A 16201-nucleotide genomic window follows, 5' to 3' on the forward strand; every position below is an offset into this window, starting at 1 on the left:
AAAAGAGATGAGTGGGGAGGCAGACTGACGCTGATGGGTGCTTGTGGTTGTATAAACGTACATCTTTACCCTGATTTACTTTAGAAAGTCAGGTTTATGTATTGCAGCAGAACACAGGCTCTCAGCCGAGCACCACGTAACATTCTCAGCTTCCAGGTAGTCATATTCATGGGGAGAATGCGGGGTTCCGTCTCCTGTCTCTCGCGCACACGTGCACGTACCATCTAGTACAGTATATTCCGTCTAATAAGACATCAGGGTCTCACTTTTGGAGCACGGCATTATTCGGTTCACCTTTCTAAAAGCGCTTAAGGTATGAAGATTTTGGGAAATGTCATTTCGGAAGGGCAGAGTTGCCCGCGGAGGCTGAGTTGGTGGGCTCACTTCCCTCCCAGCATCTAGTGCGAAGAGGAAAGGCCTGGTGCGTCTGACCAAGCGCAGTATCTGCGAACTTGATTTCTGCAGATATCTGAGGAAAGGGGGACACTTTAGCTTTGCACATGCGTTTTCTACCCAGTCCTTTAGCTTGCAGCTTCTCTCTCGCAATGCAGTCTGCGGTCTCTGTGAGATGTGTGCATTCTTTTTAAAAAATAATGCTTCGAATAAAATATGTCAGCCACCCCAAACCTTGGATTCAGAAGCACGTTCTTGCAAGGATGGGAAGGGATACCGGCGCATAAAACACTGACGAAGCATTCTGGGGATAGTTTGGACACTTCGCCAAAGAATTTCGAGGAAATCAGAAAGTTTCAGACAGGCAGGATACAGTTCCCATTTATCTCAGATGGATCTTAATTGAATTAATGGTTTTCTAGTGATATACCCACGGTCTGTCCTTCTCTTTCTTTCTTTCTTTCTTTCTTTCTTTCTTTCTTTCTTTCTTTCCTATTCCAAGTTCTAAACACTATAGCACTGCAGACTATTCCTCCTAGATCAGCCAATGTTTCTCTTTCCATTCAATTGTGTCCACGCCGTGTGACGCTGGTATGTGGGGAGGGGGGCTGTAATCTTGTCTGATGGAGGAAAATAAATAAATAAATAAATAAATAAATAAATAAATAAATAAATAAATAAATGTCACCACCCCCTTCCTGTACAGAAGTCCGTCACGTGTGCAGGTCTCTCTCTCTCCCCTCACCCTTCCTTCTCTCTCCCTGTCTTGCCATAAAAGCATTTTCGCAATTTTTGTCTGGCCCCCTCCTCCCCAGCACGTCTCGAGTGGATGCGCCTCAGCCAATGAGCGCGCCACTCCGGGAAAGACGCCTCCTTTGCGTCGGGGGAGGGAGGGAAGAGGAGGTGGGGGTGCGGGTGCGGGGAGAGAAGCTGACGCCGGGCGCCTAGGCGACCCTCCTTTGGCAGTCGCCAGCCTTTTAAAACGATCCTCGCCGCCTCGCCCGCCCCCCAGTCGTCCAAGCCGCGCGCCATCTGGTTACCCGGACCGAGAGCGGAGCGGAGCAAGCCGCGGGCGCCCATGCGCCTTCCCGCCGCGCTCTCCGCTGGATGGACCCCGACGCCGCCTTCGGAGAAGCCCGGAGGAGCCTGGATGAGGTGCCCGCCAAGAGCATGGACAGCTTGCTGAGCTCGCCGACGGCCTTCCCGGGCGGCGGCCACTGCAGGAACGTGACCCTGGGCGGCCTCAGCCCGACGATGCACGGCTCCGCTTACCCCGCTCCGGCCCTGGACGGCCCTCCTTCCTCCGGCCCCGGAGACGCGTCGACAAAGCAATGCATTCCGTGCCCGGCCATCCCGCAGGCATCCTCGACGACCAGCGCCTCGCCCTTCTCCTGCGGATATTTCGGCGGTGCCTACTGCTCGTACCGAGTGGCCCGCGGTTCCCTCAAGCCGTGCCCCGCGCCGCCTCAGCCCGGCTACCCGACGGCAGCGGAGAAGTACCTGGACGCCTGCAGCTCGGCGCCCGCCGCCGCGGCTCCCGAGGAGTACCAGACGCGCCCAGCCGAGTTCGCCTTCTACCCGGGCTACGCGGCGGGGCCTTACCAGCCGATGGCCAGCTACCTGGACGTTTCGGTAGTGCAGACCATCGGAGGGCCTCCTGGAGACGCCAGGCACGAAGCGCTCCTGCCCGTGGACCCTTACCACGAACCCTGGGCCTTGGCCGGGGGCTGGAACAACCAAATGTGTTGTCCAAAAGATCAAAGCCCAGCAGGACACTTTTGGAAAACTGCTTTCGCAGGTAACCAATGCCTTTTTGTTAAAAAAAGAAAGAACGAAAGAAAGAAAGAAACGGCCGCCTCTTTCTCTTCTCCCTCCGCCCCACCCCTGTCAGCGCCGCTGCCCTACAAGGCCGCCAGATCCTCGGGGTGGATTTCGTGGTTTTCCAGGGAGCTGGGTGGACTCAGGGAGCGCTTGATCCCCAAAAGGAAAAGAGCTGGGGCCTCCATCCTGTCTGCTTTTCAACCTAGACGTGTGTTTGTTTGTGTGTGTGTTTGTAGTGACTGCGGGTAGTCCTGGTTGGAAACTTTGCAGATGCTCCAGACCATCTTTATTCCCAAATATTCACCATCTATTCTGCCGCCGATCCCTATATTAGCTTAGTTCTTGGGATACCTGCGTTGCATGTGTGTACGTGTTTATATATCACACCCACCCACGCTACAATAAGATACGATACAATATAATACTACCAGCCTAATTCCCCCCCAGTTGTGTGATAAATTAATGTGGCCTCATCAGCTTCTAAGAGATATATATGAGAGAACTGTGTGCGTGAGTGTGTGTAATTCCAATCAGTTCATATTGCAATGAAATCAGCAGCAGATTTTTACACCCTACGCGCTGCACGCGCAGATATAGGCATCAAACATGCACCAGCAGGGTGGCTAATTTCACTGCTGTATGAATTGCTCTCAGGGTCACCTGAAATATTATTACAAATTATATATGAGGTTAGACAACTATGTATGCCCTTTGTGTGTGCCTCTCTATCCTCCTAGTTGCTGCTGCTTTAGTTTAAGTATGAAAAATGCTGCTCAGAAAGGCTGTGAAATCTCACCTACTGGTTATTTTTCAACACCCAATATGACCTGGCGGCTTAGAACTTATTTCTTTTTTTTTAAAACATACCCTGAATCCTTCGGATAATAGCTAGAATTAAATATGAACCTGCTCTCCAACAGTGGAGCAGGCATGATGTAATCATAACGTAAAAAAACACATGGGTAGTGTAATCATAAATGTCTCTGAGCATGTGTGGAGTGCCCTTCCCTCATCGCTGAGTAGTCCCCAGTCACAAACCAGAATTAGGGCGAGGGCCTCTGTGTTTGAGCACCCTCTGTCTCCAGCACCTGCCATGCTATCAATATTGCTATCACATCTTGCCTCATTAAATCAGCTCAGTCTCTACGAAGGAGCTGCAATATATCGGCATTGCTACAGGTGTGTAATACTCTATCTTAGATTTCCTACCCATCCAGCTTTCTGTGTCTGCATTTTCAGCTGCTGTTCCTTTGTTTTTATAAAAAAATCCTGATCCATCGCATCCATTAGAAACAGAAATACTCCCCGCCCCCGTAACATTGTGCATGGCCAGATTGGTTCCAAGTGCCTTAGGGCAGATGCAGAAAATTATAGGCAATGGTAAGGCTGGAAATTATTGCTATTCCTGCCGTGCACCCCAATGTATCAGTGGGACACTGATTGTAGAATTGAGACATAGGAACCATTTATTTCCGCTGGAAGTCTAATGTCAGTCTAGAGCAAATTGACTCTAAGAAAACAAACGAAGCTTCGCTATCTACCAACCAGTGTGTTAAGGAAGGCAGGCTAACCTCAGTATTTCTGCTTTACTGGTCTGGAGACCCTGCTGGATGGAATGGAGAAAGAGGAGACAAGTCCTTGAGACAGACTAGTCCTAAAGAAAGGATTATGGCAGGGACATGTTGCATCCACAACAACATAGGTAACTGTGGTGGGCCTAGGCAGAGGGGTTTTTGCCTTAAATATATCATGCACAGACAGGGGTTTTTTTTGCGGATAGGAGAGCCATCTGGATGCAAGAAGGATGGACTAGATTACTACTGGTACTTCCTTTCAGCTACTACATTCCCTTCAGTCTCTGTGTGGCCTTCCAGTGACCACTCACCTAACTGGTGCTTAATATGACTCTGCCACAAGGGGTCGTAGAATCTTCCCCTGCTTTAAGCACAGACCTGTGGCCATTGCAGTCTGTGACTGCAACCGACCAAACCATTCATTCTGGCTCAAGCCCTATTAAATTCTGCAGGAATTCTCAGGGGGTAAGTGTGCCTTCAGTTGCACAACTAATGAGTAGCTGGTGGACTATCAGATATGAGGTGTCTTAACAGAAGTGACAGACCTGTTGAGTCAGTCATAGCTAAGTGGCTTTCCTGAAAACAAATCTCCCAAGTCTATAACAACAACAACAAATTAAGTTGGGAGCTAAGTGTGTAAGGTTTGAGGTTGTGCAGAACTTTTCATCAAGCAGAAGAATTATGCAAAACCCCAGGCCTTGCGTACTCCAGCACCAACTAAGCTTCTTCCACAAAGTGTACCAATATATATTTACACTAGCCCAAGCTTGAGGTTTTAATCCTCTTGCAGTGTAACAACAAATATTTAGTCAATTAAATGTTTTCAGTCAATTACCGGGGACCCAGTCCCTACCTATGACTAATGACCTGACTTCTGGTCCACTTTTGCATTTACTTGAAAGAAATCTCATTTAATTTCCATGGGACATCTTTCCACTTGAGTTTGTTTAGAATCACTGCTAAACTTTTCCTAGGGGCAAAGAGAAGATCATTCATCTGCTTCTCTGCTTATTAATAACAAAATTACACTGATCCACACTTACAACACTAAGCATTAACACAAAATACAAACTCAGTGCAGAAATGTTGCTTGTTTATCAATTTTCCTAAATCATCTTTCAGAGCACATTGCCCTCACAAGGCAGTGTACAAAAATTCATCCACAAAACGTAGTGGTATATTATCCCATTAAATTAAAAATCACATCACATCTTTGAAATTGGTGTAAAATGTATTGCAACCATTGATGAAATAGAAATTAAAATGTATTAAGATTTCTCTTAAAAACTGCCAGCAATGGGGCCACATATACTTCCTAATGTGTGGGGGGGGGGAGTGGGGAGATAATTCCACAAATAGTGAATTACTCTTGGGGGGGGAAATCCTGCCCCTAACACTCATCATTCTGAAACTTCTTAAAACTGAACCACAGAGCATGGTAAATCTGTATATTTACCTCAAAATGAGTGTCCATAATACTTTCTGTGAATGTAGTTGTAGACTGACAATCTCCTCATTACTTTTATTAACAGACACATCTTCCAAGCCACAACATAATATTAGCTTTGCTGCAGCAGCAACAATTACTATATTTACTTTTATATAATTCCGCCAAAAGGTGCAAAAATCTTAAAAGCAGGGAAGCAAATTTATTATATAAAGCATTTATATGCCACCTTTTTTCCTTTTCCTTTTTTAAATATGCCACCTTTCTGATGCACAACCTCCCAAAGCTGTTTACAAGATTCTGCAATAATATTAGAGCAATAAAATTTAATATGAGACAAGAGAAGAGATTCCTGTAGGAAAATAAATAAATATGACAAGCGCATTCTATGATGACCTTATATTTATGAGCAAATAACTTTTAAAACTCTGCATCAGTGTAACCATTGTGGTGCTGTAGGCCCCAATCCAGTGTATCCCAATGTTTTAGGTGTAGTAGCAATTTCACAGTGCTCTGTGCTCCCAGCAAATACCAATGCAATTTTGTTTCAGAATTGCTCATGTGAAACCCTACATTATCCATTATGGTGATTCAGTATTTCACGTCTCATGTCTTTAAGGCCGCCAGCACAACAACAAAAATTAAAGGTGCAATACCAGGAAGTTATGGAATATCCTCCTCCAGCAAATATGCCTGACATTGACATTTCTGCACCAGGTTAAGACCTACCTGCTTACCTGGGCTTTTTTGAGTTGCTAGCAGTAGCCTCTGTTGTTCTATTGAGTTGTGTTGGCTCCCTGAGATGTTTTTATGATTGATCTACAGCTGATTTTAGGCATGTTTTATCTTCTCTGCCTATTTCTTAGGTTGCTTGCATTGTAACTGATCTGTAACCCACATTGAGATTGTAAGATGAAAGGTGGTATACAATTATATTAAATAAGTGTGTGTGTACATACTTATTTAATATTTAGTGTATGTATGTACACACACATTTAATGTGTGTGTATACATACTTATTATATACACACACACTTATGTAATATAATTTTATACCTTTTTTTTTGCATGCAACCCCACTCAAATGAATGGGACCTGCTTGAGTTCTTCCATGCATCTGAATGGGGAATGGGCAGGAGAAATTTCCATTGGGTTTGCTCTAATGTTTTTACTCAGTTATGCAATTGCTGTTAGTTACAGCTGACTGCACAGTCAACAGTGGGCAATGAAATAAATTCATAGCTATTCAAATTACGTAACAACAACAGCGTTTATACTACAATAAGGTGTTCTGCCTTCGATCACCTCAGCATTGTATTGCTGTGGTAGTATAGCCCCCAAGGAATATAAATATTTCAGTAATGTATAACGCTGTGTAAGGTTATCCACCACCAGCATCTAACATTATTTATTGGTGTCTAGGCAGGAAATAATTACTCCAGACAGACAGGACACACAAGCAAAAACCTCTGTCTCAAAGATTTAGTAAAGGATTTTTTCAAAATATTAATGGGCACATTTGAAGTTAAGCACTTATAAATCTATGGCTTCCAGTGGTAGATTTAAGCATGTGCATACATCTCTTTCATTGAAGATACAATGGGAATTTAAAATATCTACCCTTGGCTGCATCATGTCCATGTTTTTAAAAACTCATTTAGTAAAATGTGCCAAAGATTATAAGACTCAACTGAGGATCTGGAGTGCAGATGATGGCTATAATTTACGTTAACTGATGTCCCACCCAAGATATTTCAATGCAGCATAGATCCCGGATGAAATAATTTCACATTAATTTTCAGATCTATATGGCCATACACTGACCACCCAAACAGTTTGACTGTTGTTTCATAAAGATACACCACAAAGATGCTTAAGTGTTGGGTCACAAGCTTTTTTTAAAAAAAAAAAAAGCAGCATGTGATAAAATTAAATAACTCAGCCAGATCTTTTGTTTCTCTTTCCCCATTTTTACTTATTTTTGGAAGTAAAAGTTCTAGCTCAGTCTTGAAATTTCAAGAAAGCATCTTGCTTGTTGGCATCATAACCCAACAATTCCTCAAAACAAAGTTTGTAAGAACACAGCAATCCCCTTTGTTAAAAAGCTTTATTACATTTTTTAAAAACTCCACACATTATGAAATTGTACGCTCCTATCTACTAAAATTATTTCAGCACTCACTTTATTTAGGTAACACTGCAGGTCCCAAAACAGCATCTGGCTTTTTCCATCAGATACCAGTAACATGCAACAGCAAGTAACTATAAGAGGAGTATTTCCTCAGTTCTGCAGGTTATATTCAGTTCTGCAGGTTATATTCATACAAAGTACCAAAACACAGTATTATTTTCTGTGAGCACTGTTCATTACTATACTCTTCACCTACAGCCATGTCCAAACTCCAGTGACACACACATGAAGGCTAGCAGTCTGTTTGGTGTTAATGATTACATAGAAATGAAACACTGACAATAATTTATTAATATACAGGTGTATGTGTGTGTGTCTAACTAAATCTTGTGAATGTGAAGATGGTTGCTAAAACATATGTGGGTAATCAAAACCTAGTCCTGAATAATTTCCTAACACAACCCCCTTTCCTAAAAAATATATATTTGGAAATCAGTTCCATTGAAATCAATAGGGTTTTGCATCAAATTATTTACAACCAGTGTAAAAGTTGCTCAGCTGATCTGAACCCCCAACAAAGATATTTTAATCCAGACTAATTTGCAATTTTAAGCCCTGCACTATTACTCTTTATAATAAATTAAATACCTACAGGAAAATATGTGGCACACTTTGCTTCTAACTCCCGTTGGTTAAAATGGGTTGGAAGCAAGTGAAAGGAATTGTTGCCAGGCAGATCAGTTAGGTAGAAAAATATCGATTTCTAAATTTCCCCACGTCTGTATTTGACAGCCCACATTTAGTCGAATTGGGTGTTTTGTTTTTACGCACAACCTCCACATTTATCGCGCCGTGATTTCAGTGGGATTTTACGCGGAAAGCAAACTTCTCTAAAACGGGGTTGTACTCTCGCAAAGCAGAGAAACGGCCTCACCGGCATCAGACAGAGGCCGGAAAAAAGAAAAAGGCATTATGGCGGCAGATCTGTGTTTCGGGGACAAATTCAATGCATGTGAGAATAAATAGGGCAGGGGGGAAATGAGGTGGTGAAAGATAACCAAGAGAGAATGAAATGAAACGGATAATATTCTGCAGAGTCTTAACTTGTGAGTTTAGGGGCCAAGAGAAAGTCCAGCGGTTTTTAGAAGAGTCCATTTCCCTCGGCTGTGGCCTTGGGGGATTTCCTAGACAAAGGACTGGGCGGTGGTGGTTATGAGTTTCATTCCCCAGGGCAGGCCTTCCTTCCTAACTCTCGTCTGAGTTTAACGCGCTCTCCTCTTTTCTTCCTTTCCTCCCTTCTGCCGGTCAGAGGCTGTAGGCCAGCACCCTCCGGAGGGGTGTACCTTCCGCCGGGGGCGCAAGAAGAGGATCCCTTACAGCAAAGGGCAGCTGAAAGAGCTGGAGAAGGAATACTCCAACAGCAAGTTCATCACCAAGGACAAGAGGAGAAAGATCTCCGCCGCCACCAACCTCACCGAGAGACAGATCACCATTTGGTTCCAGAACCGCAGGGTCAAAGAGAAGAAGGTCGTGGCCAAGGTCAAAGGCACCAGTGCGCCCGCGCCCGCGCCTGCCACCACCAACAGCAGCGGCGCCGGCAGCGCCAGCAGCACCCCGTGAGACGCAGGGACAGACTCTCGGAGGAGGAATCCATGGAAAGGCGGCGAGAAAGAAGCTCCCCCCGCGAGGAAGGGAGGGGGAAATTAACGCAGGCTGCTCTGCTGCCTCCCCAAAGCCTTGCGGGAACAGGAGATGGTGGGGGGAAGCAGACCGCGGGCGGAGAAGGAGGAGGAGAAGGGAGGAGGAAACGAGAGCAGAATTACGCACGTGGACGCTTCAATGGCTTCTCAGCTCTCCAGCCTCCCACCGTCTCCCTTCTCCACCTCGGTGGAAGCCCACGAAATTCGCTTAGCGCTGGCGTGGCTGGCGGCCTCTCCTAGCCTCTCTCCTTTAAAAAAAAAAAGTTAATTATCGTCGTTGTTATTGTTATTGCTGTTTCCTCCAATAAGTTAAAACCCGATTTGCAAAGCAGACGGTGTTTTTTTTATTTTATTTTTAAGCGATGCATTGTTGTTATTGTTTTTATTATTTTATTATGGGCGGGAGCTGGGAAGGGGAGAAGAAAGCCGTGTGCAATTTGCAATTCATTTTTATGTGTTGTGGTTTTTTTTCGGGGGGAGGGGCGTTGCCGCCTTAGCGCCATTGCTATGCGAATTATATTCTATTTTTCTTTGTATCTAGTTCCGTAATTCAGAGCTGCTTTAGGGGGTGGGGGGGAGACGAAAATAAAACCAAGAAAACGACAACTGCCTATCAATCGAACCGAATGTTAAATAAATTCTCCATAAGCACCACGATGGCTCGGCTTGCTTTCGGTTCCGTTTGTCTGTTCGTCGAATGGGAACATTTTGTAGAAGCGAAGGAACAGACTGTTCTTTCATCTGTGTGAAATATTGATAGGAATTTTTACCACGAAGAAAATCTATTACACATACATACATACAACATAATCTATGTTTTAGGGGACTTGTAAATTTGAGAGGTTATAATCTTTATTAAAATCTCAGCATTGCATATGACGAAATTAATATTTTAGAATGGCTTGTATGTATACGTATATGTATGTATGTGTATATAGGCTAACCACCGATTGACGATTTTTTGGGGGGGAGGGGAGTTGATTAATCGTATGACAATGATCCCTTTATCGATTGCATTTAAATGAATTTGAGTATTACCAAAAGTTAATAAGTGCCTTGGAAGACACTGAACGATACGCTAGAGAATTTACAATACAGGAAACCGATAGTTGCAAGGGGAAGTCAACCTTAAATGTTTTATTTTTCATTCCCTATTTACCACTCCAGAAAAAGGACTTGCCTTCAAGCCCAGCCCCACGGATTAAAAACCTGCTCCATCCGCTAAAGCGTGGAGGCCTATTTTGCTTGTCTGTATAAAATACAATGGAACATAAAGGACTGAAACCATTTATGCACACTCAGAACGGGGGCAAATCGTTCTGAATCCAGCGAATCTTGTTGGAAAGTAAATATGGATGGGTAAATTATAACGCTGTACAGTAAATTGGTTCGGATGTTGCCTACTATTATTGACGTCCTGCTCCTTAGCTACATAAAATTGAGAGCTAGTTCTCTAGATGAATTGGTTTAGAATCTGGGTATTTAAAGGGAGTTTGTGCGTGGGAGGGGGCGGTGAGAGGAGGACCGGGAAGCAGACGCTTCTCCTAGTGCCCGTGCATAGCACGAGGGTAGCCAACAGGGCGCCCTCTCCATGATGTTGGACTCGAACTCCCATCAGCCTCAAGCAGTACAGCCTATAGCCAGGGATCATGAGAGTTGTAGTCCAGCAGCATTTGAAGGCCACTACATTGGCTATCCCTGGTTTAGTCAATACTAATAGTGTGGTGACTGTGGGTCCTTAAAGAAATTATTTATCCGGGGCGTTGTGATGAGACTCTAGTTCAGAATCTCTTATTCTCTAGAGGAGAAGAGAGGGGGAGGTTTTCGAAATCGAAGAAAATACAGCCAGGCCTACACTTTGTTTACACTCCTGTACTAACCGTGCAATCCTATGAGAGTCTACGCAGAAGTAAACCACTTTGAGATCAGTGGGACTTACTTCCAGGTAACTGTGTGTTTAGGACTGCAACTTTTACTATTATTTTGAAGCAATTTCCACTGAAATCAATGTGCCTTACTTAGGGGTGATCTTCCTAATCAAAGGAAATTCTTTTGCAGAACATGGGTTGTTTCAGCATGATTTTGGTACTGTTAAGCCCCCACAATCTGATTCTGGTGCTTAGAAGTAACCACCCACTGATTTCAGTGCAGCTTGCTCATAGTGTAGGAGAGTGTCTTATGTTCATCAGTTGTCTGTTTATTATTATTAGTGTCATTATTTGTACTTCTATACGCATGTATATAATTTATTCTGAATGCCACAGAGATTGCATAAGCAGTGCTCATTATCTGACACCACAGGACCAAACATTAATAAACGTAATAATAAATAACAGAAATAAAAGAATTGAATGCGCAAAAAAAAGAGACAGTGGAAAAAAGGTATTTTTCAAGTAGCCAACTCACCTGATTCTAAGGTGAGAAGATTCTGAGGGGTGGGGATTGTTTCAGTGTTTATTTCGCTCTGTTCCGTCACAAGTGTTGGTGACATTCCTGAATCCCCTCCCCCCTCGGTACCTCCCTTGAGTCGAACTGGGTCGTAAACCTTAAACAAAACTTCATACTTTCATTTTAAGCCCCCCGCCCCCAATATATGTGTATTCCTCGCCTCTTACATCTCACAACTTGCTCTGCCAGTGCTTGATCGTGTCAGATCCTTTGCGTTGTTCTATCTCAGAAGGACCTGGGATTTAAATACAGAACATCTAATGAGAAGTTCATTATCAGTGCGCACGAGTAAATGGAAGGCCAAGTTCAAGGATGAACTGCTCTTTCTCTCTTTGGTAAGGCCGCAATGAGGCAAGCTGATGACTTTACATATATATATAAATGAAATATATATTTCAAAAAAAATGCATGCCTTTTTTTGAAAGCGAGATCTCCCCGCCCCCGCCCCCCCCGCCCCCGCAAGACAATCTCAATCTGCCTGGCGTGTGATTTCGGAGACAATATTCAGTTGCATCTACTGTCAGCATGTACTGTATTGTGGTTGCTCGTCCTCCCCCACCCCCACCTTCTTGTAGGTTTCCCTGGAAAGAAATTGTGTTCTGCTTTCTGCAGTGAGGATGTGCTAGCAATCCCTCCCTTTCCCCCCCTCTCAGTCGTTGAAACTGGGGAGAGAGGAGTGACGCACCAGGAGGATGAGTCCAGTGGATAAGGATTGGGTCCAGCGTGGTGGGGGTTGGGTGCCTAAGGGCTGAGGAAGCCGCTCCGTCCGCCGGCATGCGCCACCTCCAACAGCACCGAGGGAGGGGCAGCTTCCCAGGCACAGTAAATCAGGCCTTAACTTTGACCCCAGAGGTCGGGTTACTCCTGGCACATAGGCGGTGTTGACCTTGACTCCAGCCCCCACCCCCACCCCCGCCTCACGCTCCCCGGAAAAGGAGGTTCTTCAGATCAAAAGGAGTTTATTGCATTTATTTTCTCCCTCTTTTCGCGACGGGGATGGGGAGGTGGGGAAATGACGCTTTGGCGTTTGCTTGCAAGATTAGGTCAGGAGCTCCACCTTCCGGTCACGCGTATCAGTGTCATCTTATATATATAAATAATCTAATGTAACCAAATAATAATTATATATATATAGCGCCTTTTCCTTGGCTTCATTCTTCTGCGCTCTCTTAAGCACGCGCTCCTGCGCAGTTTGGTGGGCGTGTATCGTGTGGGGTAAGATCTGATCTTATTTCCAAAATCAGGTAGCAGTTGGGACAAGAGGCGAGGCAAAAGAAGAATTTGGTGCAGTGTATGATAAAAGAAATAGGCTGGTCCAATTGGCTACACAAAACTTCACACACATCCCAGAAACCCCCACCTAAACAAATGCGTTAAAAAGGGGATCGAATTGGCACCGGATTTGTCACGACCTAGACACGGGACCTCCTTGGAATGCCAGGAATATACAGAAGAGATTGCCTGTGTGAACCTTGAATAACCACATCATCTGTGCCTCTCGCAAACTAGGATTGCCATGCTTAGGTAACGCTTTCCTCCGAGGGGATTGCATGCCCTGCCTCTTTAATCCTTACACTGTAAATTATAGCGCTCTCTTTAAGGCAGTCCTGTACTCTCCCCATTCTACAGATGGCAAGGCTGAGGCTTATAGGTAAATGATGGGCCCAAGGCCACACACACTGAATGCTGTGTGAAAATTTGAATTTGGAACGTTACAAACTGTAACTCATGCGCTCCAAACTATATTTCCAATTCATCTCACTTTCCAGTACTGCTGTTTTTTCTGGGATTGTCTACTGCTACTATTTATTTACAGTTATGTTACCTGCAAAATCCATATCTCCTACTTGGGGATCAGGTTACATGTAGGATTCTTGAATTGCCCCCTTTATTTTGTGCCCAAGATATAATTTTGACTATTGATATTCCAGCCCTCACCGCTCCCCATGTGGAATTTGGTGCTAATCAAATGTAAAAATCCCAATTTTGGCAAGTTGGGTAGCCCAGTTTTTATTCATTAAAAAGCTCCTATTGGAATGCTTTACTCTGTGAAACCAAATTCCACCTGCCTGCAAATCCGGGTCAACGGTCTTTAGGAAAACATCTTCAAATGCGGGTGTTGCGTGGACAATCTTTAGCAAGTCCAAAATCTTGGGAAACGATAGTCTTTGGGAGTGAAAAACCTCCTTCTATGAGGAAATTAAACAAGTTGCAGAAACCATAAAATTTTGAAATCTACTCCCTTGCGGGGGGGGGGGGAATTAAACCCCAGGGGTTGTGGTTTCTACTAGTAACCCCAGGGGTTACTAGTGTGTTTCTACTAGTGTGTGTTCTACTTGACACACACAGGCGTGGTGTGTCAAGTTTTCTCATTCTAGCTCAGGCGAAAATGGAATAAACCGTAGATGTGTCATATTATTATTTGGTTACGTTAGATTAAGAAGCACCTATATTAAATGATAGGGGGAAAATATTATGTGTATCGTACATATTATTGACCCAAAATGAATGATCCTTAAACAAATAACCCTCAAACACTTCCCCCCTCTGTACCAATTTTGCTCTGGCTCTCCCTCCCTAGTCATTTAATGGAACTGTTGACAAGGTTCCCTTTTAATTCTGTTTCTCTACGAAGCTTCGTCCCGGGGAAAGTCTGAATGGAGTCGTTGCCTTTTGTTTGGAGCCTGGAACGTAAGACGTAGGGGATACCAAACGTGCTATCCAGAAGATCAATCATTGCTTTCCTGTTCTGTATGTGAATCAAATGGTGAGGAGTAGAGGCACATGGCAAAAAAGGAAGGGGGGAAAGTGGAGGGGGTGTCATGGGGTCTGTGTGCGTGTGTCTGTGTCCCTGTGCCTACATTTTCTTGGGATTGTTTTACGGCCTGCCTTCATAGCCTTAAAACAGGCCTTTAAAAGTAAGAATATGGGGCTCAAAGCAGCACTTTAAAATCTCTCGGACTCTCACTGGCGTGTTTATAGCCACAACACTGAAATCGATGGGACTTAAAAGGGTTTAAATTTGCCTGCAATGTTTGCTGTGTTCCGAAATACAAAGAAATGTTCCTTCCCTCCCACAAGCACGCTGGGCTTCCCAGGCAAGCCCTGCTCAAAGTGGTACCTTTTAAGTCCCATTCATTCCAATAGAAATGATGTCACAATCTGCTTGACACCCATCGTCTTTCTTTCCTTCTCAAAATGCAACACGCGCAGCGCGCTCCTATCCTTGCCTGCTCGGAAGTAAGTCCCACTGAGTTAAACGGGGCTTACTCCCAGATAAGCGGCTACAGTATGGCAGTCTCCACCCCCACTAAAATACCACCGGCCGAACATTCAAAAACCAATGCCTTTGTGGTTAAGTCTGCAATCCTAAGCACATTTACAGTATTATGGAGTAAATCCCACTGGATTTCATGGGACTTGCTTTCGAATAAACATCCTTAGTTAGCCTCAGGCAATTAAAACCCTTTGCCTCGATGGCGCCCGTAGTCTATGCCTCAGTCCCAGAAAACCTGTTGTGCATTTCAGAACAGCACACAGCAAAGGGCCTGCGGGAAGTCTGGGTGTCGCGCAGCCTGCAGAAAGTGGGTTGCATAGGGTCAAAAGAGAGGCAGGGACCTCCAGAAATAATGTGTTGGTGTTTGGGGTTGTTGTTCTCGTAGCGAGATTTATTTATTGCCCAGTGCATGCAAAACAAGCTGCCTGATTATCTACGAGGACTACTTCTAAAGCAGCTGACAGCGGCATGGATCACCTTCCTGCACAAACCCCTCAGAGGCTTCTGGGGATCAATAGCTTGTTTATTACACTCTCTCTGCCTAGAAACAAACAAAAGATTAATTCTTGCTCGCTCGCTCGCCTTCCCCCTTCCCAGAAGATGTCTTAGAATCATCACTTGCTATGCCATAACTTGGCAGTACATACAGGAGGCCACAATTAATAACACACTACTCTCGTGCAACCCTACTGACTTTTAATCGAACCACTGTGGAGCACCTGAGATGGATCAGGTTTTCTCCCTGTTTCAGTCAGCAAAGGTTTTCACATTCCTTCTTCCCATAAATTGCACTCCCCTTGATTATATGCTTTTAGCTTCCCAACTTGTGGAATACATGGGTTTTGAAAATGCATCTGTTCTTGCTTCCTTCCTTCCTCTTTTCTTTTCTTCTTTTCTTTTCTTTTCATCTGAGAAGCAGGAGGGAGAGGACCTTCCCAATGCTACAGAAATTCGGAGATGGTGAGGGGGAAGTTTGGCTGAGAGTCATGAAGATCTTACCCAGTGGTGGATGAAGCACGCCTGAAATTCTTGTTAAAAATCCTAGAAGGAAACGAACACGTCACAATCAAGAATTTTCCAAGGTTTTTATTTTTTTAAGCATGGTGTGGAGAATGCCTGGATCCTTTCCCTCCCGGTTACGGTGTCTAAAAGTTCTTTCCCCCCCCCTCCAATTTAGCTATTTTTCGCTCTCTTTCTTTTTAACCCTCCTCCCTCAACTTCCACGTTTTTGACCCTGTGAATGAGGCTTTACGAAGACCTCCCACGGCCTAGTAAACAAGAGGGAGGGGGAGGGGGAGAGAGATCGGGTTTTTGTTGTCAAGTTCAATGGCAAAAACCGCCTTCCAGCCGTTTCCGGAGGAGAGAGACATCTATCACTCAGTTCTGGGAAACAGACTGGGTGGAGGATGG

General features: G+C 44.6%; 1 protein-coding gene across 1 annotated transcript; it reads left to right on the top strand.

The window, feature by feature from the left end:
• Positions 1-1408: 1408 nt before the first annotated feature.
• HOXB13 (homeobox B13) lies at positions 1409-9433 on the top strand. Its single transcript, XM_053360512.1, has 2 exons — positions 1409-2191; positions 8676-9433. The coding sequence occupies exons 1-2, from the start codon at positions 1501-1503 to the stop codon at positions 8984-8986; spliced, it is 1002 nt and encodes a 333-aa protein (XP_053216487.1). The 5' UTR covers positions 1409-1500; the 3' UTR covers positions 8987-9433.
• Positions 9434-16201: the final 6768 nt, after the last annotated feature.

This window comes from Podarcis raffonei, chromosome 13 (assembly GCF_027172205.1).
Source record: "Podarcis raffonei isolate rPodRaf1 chromosome 13, rPodRaf1.pri, whole genome shotgun sequence".
NCBI classification, from domain to species: domain Eukaryota; kingdom Metazoa; phylum Chordata; class Lepidosauria; order Squamata; family Lacertidae; genus Podarcis; species Podarcis raffonei.